This window comes from Hippoglossus stenolepis, chromosome 17 (assembly GCF_022539355.2).
Source record: "Hippoglossus stenolepis isolate QCI-W04-F060 chromosome 17, HSTE1.2, whole genome shotgun sequence".
Taxonomy (NCBI): domain Eukaryota; kingdom Metazoa; phylum Chordata; class Actinopteri; order Pleuronectiformes; family Pleuronectidae; genus Hippoglossus; species Hippoglossus stenolepis.
The window spans coordinates 1,728,890-1,740,173 of NC_061499.1; the positions used below are offsets into that span (position 1 = coordinate 1,728,890).

Here is an 11,284-nt window from a genome sequence, read left to right on the forward strand (position 1 = left end):
GTGTAAATCCGTTCGGTTGCTTTTGTGCGTTCTTGCTAACAAATAACCGGGCGGGGGTGAAAACACAACAGAGGTAATTGCAAACAATGTCCTCTCATTATGGAAACTGTAATAAGCTGCATCGAATGCAGCTCTGAGGTCAGGAGGTGAATTATCTCGTGCATTCGTTTGTGAAGCGATTTCTCACTGAGCTGGATCCCAGATGGCAAAACTTCAAATTAGAACATACATCATTTGGAAACACGGGTGCCCTTGTGTAACCGCTGCATAAAATACATAAAACACCAGCTTTTCTTTGTGTTGGGTCCATTTATCCTCAAGACGGATGGAGAAACATAATCTATTCTATCACTTCTCTCTCTCTACCAGATATAAAACATTAAAAAAGTAATGCCAGATGGAGAGAAAACCAAAAGCGACTAAACTCTGAGGCTTGACAATTTTTTTAATTTCCATTTTCACCCACTACAGCAGCTGATTTCTCTGATTTTCACCGCGCTCTCCACCTGAGAAGTTTGAACTAATCAGCGAAACAAGCTCCAGGTTCCTAATCCAGAGCTCGAGGACTGAATGATTTATGCAGGAGCAGATGTTGTGATGGATCCCTTGTTCCTGCGTGCAATTTAAAAAAGTGAAGATCTTACTCATTGCAGCAGATGAGGTCCACTTGAAAAAAATAAGAGTCAAAGATGAACCGAGACACAATCAAGATATGGATTTCACTAAAGCAGGGGCCACTCTGTGACTTGTTTCTGGCTCTCAGCAGGGACGAGGAGATAAAAGAAGAAGGAGGAACATCACTCCTGTTTATCTTTGGCAGCAAACCAGGGGAGCCCACTGGGTCCGAGGCGGAGTGATCACTTAGCTGTCGCACAGCTATTTCAGAGCCAATCCACTTTCTGTCCTTCAGCTCAGGGTCCTGGAAATATTTAGTACAGAACCTGAGGAAGACGAACAGGGGGTCGGGGGTGAAGAGGAGCGAGGGAGTGAGTGGATAAGAAAGAAGAAAGTAATGAGAGGAGATGGGGGATGAAACAACTGGACAGAAGGGAACAAGGTCAGAGGAGGAGGCATCAACAAAGGGATTAGAAATAAACACATGGGGGAAGTGAGGAAGACGTGGATGGAAACTTTGAGATTAGAAGAGGAAGTAAAGGCCGACTGAGGAGAAAGCTGTGGGTTTGGAAAGAGGAGTAAAGTAGGTGTTGATTGGGGGCGGAGGGAGGTGAAGGAAGGAAATATCAGTGACGGACAGGAAGAGCTGCTCTCGTTTGTCAGACGACGCGGTGATGGAACGCCGCGGCGTGTAAGTGCCACTGGTTGTAAAGGTGACGCCGCCGTGTCGCCGTGACAACATGTGATTTATTATCTCCTCCCGTCTGACAAAGCAGAGAAAATTGCTAATTTATGCACAGCGGAAAGAAGTTCTAATTGCATTTAGAAAAAAAGAGGGAGAGGAAATAACATTCCGTCTCTCACCTGTGACTTTACGCCTCCTGCGCGTGAGGAGACTCGTTGGAACTCAATCAAGACTCATTTAACCTGCAGGATTATTGCTTTTCCACAGAAACATCTTCCGTTCAGACTTCACACTGTATCAGGAGGCTTTTATTAACCCCGTACGCTGACCTCTGCAATGTGATGGATACACGCTGCTCTGTGGTGCTGCGTCTGATGGCAGTGATGACGATGACGATGCCACTCACAATCCGGTTTAGCCAAAACGACGTGTTTAAACAAATCCTCACCTTGGGTGGAGCCGTGCTCGTCTTCCAAAGAGAGTAACTCCTTCCTCCACCGTTACCTCTTGGACAAACAGTTTGTCACTGAAGTGCAATTGATCCTGGAATTACGCATTTGACGGAGCTTTCAAAATGGCCGAGTCACGCCACTGTGACGTATTCTCCATTATCTTTGCCGATGTTCCCTGTTGGGTTTTCCAGCAGAGCCGTTGGAGAACCACTTCACCTCTCTGCACACAGTCAGAGCATGTTTTCTTACTTGAGCAAACTCCGCTCTTATCTGTAGCATTCCTCATTCTGAGAGTCAAAGCATCGGCTCCATGCAAAGGGCCAGTTCGCCTCTATCTCCCGCCGTAGACGCTGCCCCAGCTGTAAAGCCTCTGCAGCCGGCCTCTGTGGTTTTGCTCTAACCCAGTCACTTACTCAGCCAGGTTCCAATTTCACAGTGCGCTGCGCCCTGTGCTCTGGGGCCTGTGATATCACTGCTGCCGCTGGGACTGCTGAGTCATGTGTCCTGAATATCACAGTGTCCCCGTCAGGTCCGCGTCCCGCTGGGGAAACACAGACTTCTACTTTCTGTCATTAAGATGTGAAAGATATCGCTGGATATTATACATTATCTCCACATACGAGGATTAGGAGTGTATGTAATTTGCATGGCCCCCCCCCTCAGCGCCGCAGATGGAGCGCCATCTATCTGCAGAGAGGTGCAACGATACAAAAGCAGAAGAAAGAGCATCCAGAGAACGAGTCGCTCAACTGACACAGATTTATATTTGATTAATTCTGCACAGGATTCAAAATTTAAAAAGATGTTGCCAGGAGGTCGTGATTTCCACGTTTCATCCCATGGTTTATTCATGTGGAGCTTTGTTGACTGCTGCTGCCCGGATGGGAAAAAGCCAGACTGGTGTTTAAAGGGTGTTTGGAGCAGTTCATTAAAACCAAGTGAGAGTGAGAATCTTATTTCACCTCAAGTGGCAACAAATAACGGCACCAAGACACGAGGAAATGAGTGTCTGTCCTCGTTTCCCCGAGTCAGACTGAACATGTACAATTTGATGTTAATGAGGACGGAGACGGATCCTGACATCAGGGAAACAGCATCACGGGGTTTGAGCTGCTGGGCGGTTGTTGGTTAAATGTGTGTATACATGTACAGGCTTTGTATATATGTCACTTTTTAGGACAATGCGTTCGTGTGTCTCTTCACAGGCGCAACACAAAAAGAGCAGCTCACATAAAGATTGTTCTTTTAGTTTAGTTAAGATGAAACAAACATTTTACTCTTAATTCTCTCTCTGGGAAACGAGCGGACTGGGAACACGTTAAGCTTGTTTTTGTCGTGGTAAGGTTCGATGAAAATGAGGTGATCCTCTTCAAATGCAGCATCTGCCACAGTTCGTGCAACTTGTACAACGACAAAATAGGTTTTACTGCTTTTGCTCCCCTCCCCCCGTTGTTCGAACTCCTCTGCAGGAATATATACTTACTGCACAGATCTCCCTCTGCAATTGTGTTGATGCCTTGTTTGCTCAGAGCTTTGTTTGGTTTGATAGTGTGGAAATTGACAGTCCAGGTATCTTGGTAAGCTCCGACCAAAGATTCTCCAGAAACTCTCATTAATATTTAATGGTCTGCACTTCCTGTTGTCAGCCTTTAAAGGAGATATGGTGTCACAGGGAACCCGAGGTGGAAGGAAACCACCCAGAGTGATTCCCCCGAAATGCAATCTGTTTCTGTGAAATGTGTTAAGCTGCTAAAGTTACACAGTCGGTGGTTACGCACGGAACTGAACAAAGATAAAGAAAAGAAAGAGGATATAGGAGACGCATAAAACTACACAAGTTGTAGCTCAGACGAGCGAAAGCTTCTCTTGATGCATGAGCCCGTCGCTGGTTTAACTGGATCCTGGGATTTAAAGCAGCTGCATCGTTGCTTCAGCACACGATTGCTTTTGTTTTTCATCAGGACACATTTAAAAAGAATGACTCCAATTATCCATTGTCTTTAAAAGTAAAATGTTAAAACCACTAACTTTTCTTAAATCAAGCGGATTTTAGTTTAACCAGGTGAAGATAATTCTGGATTTACATTTTCTTACAATTTTTAATTAAGGGAATTCGTAAAATAGTCGTCTTTAGAATTAATTTTCATAATTTAGGGTTATGAAGAGAGGTGATTTTACAGGAATGTTTTTGAAGCTAGCATGTAGTTGCTTTGTGTGGGCATGTGATCACAGCTGCTCTATAAGTTTCTTTTTTCCAAATCCGTCAGGCTTTCTGTTTCAGCGACGCTCTGACATATACACACAGTTCTTCCTTATCACACTTGGCAGCCTGCTGCTCTAATTACAATCTCTCTTCATCTCTCCACACAGGGAATGTACAGTTGCTGCCAGTTTGAGGATGAGACCACACCAGGAGGCAGCAAAGGCTCTTTGCCCCAGTATCACACTGTGACCACCATGCCTGCTGGGGCCCAGCAGCATCTTGTGACAGCCACGATAAACAACACGACGGCCATTGCTATGGTGCAGCATCAACAACAGCAGCAGAAGCACCACCAGCAGCTGCAGCAACAAGGGCAGACCTATACCACCATGCTCCCCGGGTCACCTCCAACCACAGGACACTCAGCGATGGCTCTGGGCCCCTCAAACAGCCCCTTATTGGAAGGCCCCATGCCTTGCTCCACCTTCTTACCTCGCCATGACCGCAGACTTGCTGTCGTGGATCGCTGGAACAGGCCAAAGCCGGAGAAAGTAATGAGCGCGGGCAGCGGTGGTGGAGTGGGCATTGGGGGAATAGCCGGTGGCATCACTGAACTCCAGGCCCAGCAGCAGTATCAGCAGAATCTTGGGCAGCACTGGAGCTTGCAAGGGGGAGTTGCAGGTGGAGCAGGGGCAGCAGGTGACACAGGGCTAGATGAATATAAGCGCTACTATGGTCCTATAGATCCAGAGGGGCTAGGGACTAACTCTGACCAACAGGCAGGGGGCCCCCAACACACTCCCAAAGCTAATCCACGAGGCCCCAAAGCCTCAGGGATGCCACGGCCGCCTCTTAAAGGCCCCCCACAAGGCCCCCCACAAGGCCCAACACACTTAATCTCCAAGCCTCCTCCACCTCTCCCATCTTCTCCTCGAAGGCCTCCCTTCTGGCGACGAGGAAGCTTAGCTCAGGCAAGAAGAAAAAGCTCAGGAGGTCCCCTGTATGAGAATATCCTCCCACTCGGGAGGCGAGGAGGTGGCAGGTACGGAGCAAGTGATGGAGCTGGTAGAAGAGGCCGGCGTCCTCCACCTCCTCCTCCATTACCTGTCCCCCTTTCCTCCCCAACACACACCCCTACCAGCCCCTCCTCCCCATGCCGTGTCTACTCCTCCTGCTCCAGTGCCTCGTCCTCTTCCTCTTCCTCCACATCCTCCTCATCATCTTCCTCATCCTCTGCTTCTCTCTCCCGGTCCAATTCTCCCTCCGTTTGCTCCAGTGACAGCTCCTACAACTCCTCACTGAGTTTCCGGTATCGCGCAGGTGATCGAGAGCTTACGGTGGATGACGATTATGACTCCGACCTGCTTACGGAGGAGTCCAGCCTTCTCCTGGGCTCACGGAGGAAGATTCGTTCACGGCGCATGTCATCACGCTCTTTGCCGTGCAGCCCGCCACCTCCGCCGATCCCTCCACGGAAGCCACGTCCTCAGCGAGATTATGGCAGAGAGAGAACTGGCAGCCAGCTCGCCCAATTACAGGAGTGGTGGGCATCATGGGGAGACAGGGAGCGAGCGAGGGGAGCGATAACTGTCCGGGGAGAAGGAGGAGTGGGAAGGGAAGAGAAGAGGCAACACAAAGAGAGGGAGCGTGAAAGGAAGAGGAGGAAGAAGGGCCGAAAGAAGAAGAAGAGGGAAGATAGGGAAAGAGAAAGGGAGCGGAAGCGGCGTAAAGCAAAGAAGAAGAAGAAGAAAGATGATAAAATAAGGAAGAGAGAGAGAAAGAGGTCTGAGCAGGAGGGAGGAGATCCTGAAAAAAGAGAGGAACTAAAATCAGGGACACTAGACTACCCATCATACCCATCTCTGAGAAGGGAGTCCTTTCGGAAAAAGAGTGAAAGCTCCATCAGAAGCTATGGATGGAATATCCCAGGCGACGAAGAGAGAAGGGAAGAGAAAGAGAGGGATGAAGCAGAGGACAGCAGAGGAAAGGAAAAGGTCCTACGGCGAAGGAACAGCAAGCACTACCAGGGCTCCAGCACTAAGCCTTCGACATCTGTAAAGTTCTGGGGAGGGGTCAACCCATCCTCTGACACTATTCCATCTGCCTTCCTGCCTTTGTTGCCTGTCTCCTCTAAAAGGAGGAAGAGTAAAAGTTCTGACAGGGAAGGAGTAGGAGTCGAAGGGGAGAGAAGGCCTCTGTTGGGAAGGGACGGGAGAAGTGAGATGCCTTCCAAAGAGGGGTTGTCCTTTCACGAGTGGGAGTCCGATGGAGAGGATGAGGAAGAAGATTCTGAGCAGGAGAGGAGGAAAGCCGGGGGGCGTGGGAAGCGGCGCAGAGGTGGAAGGACGATGTCCGATGAGGAGCGGGAACGTGATAAGGTCGTCGGGATATATTCTGATGATGATGGTTCTTCTGGAGAGTTTGGAAAGTTTGAGAGGTACTGGGAGGATCATGAAGGAAGGGCCGTCGGAGGGATCGGAGGGGGAGGTTGGTTTTTTAGCACCTACCCCTCCAGGGATAAAGTCGGCAGCATCAACAGCAGAGATGACCTGTTCCTGGAGCGGGGAGAGAGGTGGGGAACAGCAGAGATTGGGTGGGGGTCCAGTGGTGGAGGAGGAGGAGGAGGAGGAGGAGATGGAGGTGAAAGAAGTTGGGGATCGGGATCACACTGGCCCCCTCCTCCTCTTACCCCACCCCCTCCTCGGCGATACTGGTCAGTGGATAAACTCCACATACAGGATGAGAAGAAGAGTAAACGCAAGTCAAAGGACAAGGGCAGAGGGCGCGCAGCTTATTCCTCCTGTCACTCACCGCGACATCACCCGCACCCCCACTCATCCAAATGGGCCCGTGTAACCTCAAGAAGCCAGGAGGAGTTGTACCGCCATTGCCAGAGTTTCGGTGGCCCCCTGAAGCCCAAACACGACTCCTCCTCATCCTCCAAGCCAGACCGCTCACAGAATCCATCTAAGTCTGGCAGTCAGTCGAACCTCATCATCCAGCAGCGGACACAGAGAGCGGATAGGGATCGAGGAAGGCAACAGTCCCCGCCCCCAACCCTCTTACCTAACTTGCCACCCCCACTCCCTGCCCTCCCAGCTCCTCCGTCCTCATCTCACCCGATCCATGCTCCTCCCCCTACCTCGTCCTCTTCTGTATCCTCCCCCTCCGTGGTCTCCTCCACCCCGGGGGCACTCCAGTCCTCCTCCATGGCTTCGGCAAGTGCCAAACTGCAGTACCAGAGATTGCGCTCTGTACCCCAGCCCCAGAGGTTTCCTCAGTCTCCTCACTTACCACTTAAAGCCAAGAGCCTTTGCTCCCGAAGGGGCTCGGCCCATTTCTCCAGCGTGGAGAGTGAGGTCTGAAGTTTCAACAAGGTATTAAAAGTCATAAGAAGGACACTCTGGTGATCTGGATCAGAATCAGCAAACCTGGCTACCCTGCCAAGTTGGTACAGTACACGCACTGAGCCCTTTCCTAAAGTTCTGCACAAACAAACCAGAAAGCCAAACTCACCCAACGGGTCGGTCAACGGGAGACAGGAGCAGTCTCGTGCTTACTGTAGTTATCTTTCATTCCTGCGAGTATGTGAAAGACTTCAACCGCCGCAACAGCGTATTCCGAACTGGGTAAACCGACACACTTAAAGTAACTCAGACATTAAAGTGGTGCAACTGAGAGACAGCCCTTTGCTTTGGATGCTGAAGCGGAGCAGTAGTTTGTATTCAGAGGATTCTTAATGCTTACTGAGGGCTCAGGAACTTTGTAGTACTGTATGCCTGCTGCTCTCGGAAGCCTTTAACACACAACAGTGTTGGTATTTTTTCGCTTAAACAAATCGCTTACCCCCACTTTCATTTTTCCTTAACAAACTGTTTACACCCCCGCAGAACTGTGATGCCCGCCCAAGGCACTTTTGTTTTGTATGATCAACACCTTCTTGTCTAGAGGGAGAAGAGGGCGATTACCACTTTGTCTGTTTTGTGTTGCCCATGCACGTTCTCTTCTTCTCCTCTCTTTCGTCCCCCCCCATCCTTTCCCTCGTTTTCTCTCCTCCCCTTATCTTCTCCGTCTTTCAGTTTTTTCTCTGCTTTACCTCATTTCCCACCTTATTCACACGTCTATCTTCTCATCTCCTTCCCTGCTCTCCCCTCTTGGCTCCTCTCCTTGATGTGATTATTCTGTGTGTCTGTGCTTTTCTGTGTTTGTATTCTTGACGACAGGGTAAGTCAACTGTGACTGATATTCTACTGGCTTAATGAAAAGCTGAGTGCCAAACCTAAGTAGAGCTCCACATCAATCTGTACAACGACAGCTGCTGTGTTTCCTTTTTATCTCGCAGAGCAATCCGTCATCTCCCAAAAATGTGCACATGCAAATACACACATAAAGGTGCACACACAAACTCACGTGCACAACACCCACCCAATAAGTCAACTCATCTATTCTATTTCTTGAGCAATACATTTTTCACCCTCCGTTCACATGTTTTGACTTTAAAACCTTTATTTGACCTCTGTGTTGTAGTTGTTGTTGTTATTGAAGGTGTTCTATATATCACGACATGTATTACGTTGATACAATGTTAGCACTGTGCCATACGACTCAAACCTGGGTGCACACGAAAAGTTCTCTCAACTACCTAACTACGACAACGGAGGCGGAGTGTGTTCCCTCCCCGTGTTTGACTGAATGTAAAGTCAAGCCAACAAGTGTGCTGCAACAACAATCAAGACACTTGAAGATTGGAATTGTTGCATCTCTGGTGGCGAGGAACGGAGTTGACTTCCACAGTCGGCAGTTTGCAAACCGAGCAGGGTCAGTAGCTGCTGGAGGATTAAATCTGCGAAGGGGTTCAGTTAGAAATAGATTTTTATATCTGTTTGATTTCATTGCGACTGACGCGCTCGGTGGAGCTACCGCTGTTGGGCAAGGTGTAAGAAGTTGCAGGGAAACAAATACTTTGAGCCTTATGCTAATTGCTCCTGCCATATGGTTTGTGTAAAGTATGAATATGAAAGTGTGTATTTTCAGTATAATGCCTGCCGTTAGCCTCGTGCTAGCAAGACAGTGTGATCGTATGGGAAGGAATTAGTTTGATGCAACAATAGATCTGGTGTGAGTGCTGTGTTGAGACTGTGCCTGTGTCGGATGCTAACTCACGGATGAGGCAGCTTAAAGAAGTAGAGCTGAATCTGACTGATGGCGTATGAAAGCCACAGCAGCACCCCAAGGATTTCTCGCCTTGTAAATGCGTAACCAAGAGCTACAGCTTTTTAATCCATCACCGAGCTGACACCAGCAGTTACACTCCGATGTCAAGCACTTAGCTCGAGTCCAAGTAGCCAGTTGTGACCACCATCACTCGAATCCAGCATCAGGAGCCTGGACGTCAGTGGAGTTTTAGTGCAGAGGCCAGAGCCACTGGCACAAAGTGGTTTTCAGCCTGAGCCAACTTTCCCATCGCCACTGGTCAGCTCACGTTATTTGCCTGGATCTGCATCTGAGCCATAACTTACTTCAGCGGAAGAAAACAAAAGAGAACCTTAGTTTTTAACATTAAACTTGTTGTGTAGAGTTTTGTCCGACTTTCTTTAAGAAAAAAAATCGACATATATATATCATATATATATATATATATATATCTTTGTGGCGGTGGGTAGCGTTAGAGAAAATTGTTGTTTAGAATCTTGACATTTGGGGATATTTGTTTTATTTGTTTCTCATTCCAAGTACATTACAATTCTGATATATGACGTGTTATGAACTCATATTCCCTCAAAGTCACTGGCAACAGGGAAACTCTTCAGTTCAAATCGTCTTGAGCCAAACCGGAGACAGTTCAGTGCTTTGCTAATTCCAACCAGTTGTCGACAGCTTGGTCAAACAAACCAGGAACAGCGTGAAGTGAGTGTGACGTGTTTCTGTGCTTTCACACCGCCAGCAACGCAAGTCTGTTGAGAAAAAAAATAACTTTTGTATTGAAGGGGGGCCCCAGTTGAACCATTTGGACTCGTGCCTTTCTCAGTGTCAAACCTGTTCCCGGAACAGAACCTGTCAACAAGTGTAAACGGCTGATTGTGTGTTAGCGCAGCAGCTGCTAGCGGTGTGAACACGGAGCTCCTCCAGCGAGTCACCGACCCCCCCTCGCCTCTTTCTCCTCATGTCTATCCATTGTGTTGTGTGCGCGTCTGCAAATGTAAAGCTGGTCTGTTTTTAAAAAAAAAAGAAGAGTATCTGTGGATATATTTATTTCATCTAAAAAAAAAAAAGAGCATATCTAAATACATATGAAAGTATATTTCAAGACGCTAAGATCTATGTTATATAAGTTTGTCTACTAAATTTACGATATTATCTCAATGAAAATGTCTTTTTTGTCTGTTTGTCTGTGTCTTCTTGTCTCAAACCTCCTGCCCAGCCCCCTACACCCCCAGCGAAAACAGAGACCAGTATGTAACTGTGTTTTCTCTTAAGACCGACCATCCGCCTCCATTAGCTATCGACTGTAGCTAGCGCTCAGAGTTCAGCGGAGTGACATCGTGGAGGGGTGCGCGAGTGTCTTATGACCGTGTCACTGTAGCAGTCGTGGTGTGTTCGTCTACCCAGAGGGGCCTTTCTTTTTGGTTTGGGCTACAGATTAATGACTAATTAAACTTTTATGGATACAGCAGCTTTTACCACAACTCTCACTTGTGTGTTCGGGGGTCACGTTCTCGACCCTGTTCCCGGGGAATCGAACCCCCGGCGTTTATACCGCAGTGTACAGCGACCTCTTTGAAACACAACGTAGAGAGCAGCACAGGCTTTTTTGTCATTTCTCAGTAGCTGTATTACGATTAAAAGACATGCACAGCTACCCCTGCCAACCAACCCATATGGTATATATAAGAACTTTGATATACGTACATAGTGTGTTGTATCTGCCAAGCTGCTGTGCTGTTCAACAAAAGACTTATACACAACAAACACACAGTTTCTTTCTTAATTTTACAAAACTGATAAAAAAACTAATATGACACATGTCGGGGGGGGGGGGGCAGGGGTCAATCTGCTCAACAGTGTGGTTGCCACTTAGGCCAAAAATGGCCGAACCAGGGCTTTCTTTTGATAATTGTGTCCCAGAACAACTGAAACCGTCGGGACCTTCTCCCTAAAGGGTCAGCTGTCATCCTCATAGGTCAGAAACAACACTGCCTAAGACGGAGACCCCCGCCTGTTGAGGCAAAGTGAAGTTAATGTTGAAGTGTGTGAAGCGTACCGACCCTGAGCCCTGGTCCAGTTTGAGCCGGCAGTGGGACCACAGCCACAGTTTCTGCCTGTACACCC

General features: G+C 48.2%; 1 protein-coding gene across 1 annotated transcript in view; it reads left to right on the forward strand.

The window, feature by feature from the left end:
- The window catches only part of LOC118124573 (serine/arginine repetitive matrix protein 2-like), a 48,789-nt gene extending 38,403 nt beyond the window's left edge, over positions 1-10,386 (forward strand). Inside the window, exon 13 of the mRNA XM_035182556.2 lies at positions 4,123-10,386. Coding sequence (XP_035038447.2) covers positions 4,123-7,320 — 3,198 coding nt within the window. The 3' untranslated portion in view covers positions 7,321-10,386. The remainder of the gene's footprint in view (positions 1-4,122) is intronic.
- The last annotated feature ends 898 nt before the right edge of the window (positions 10,387-11,284 follow it).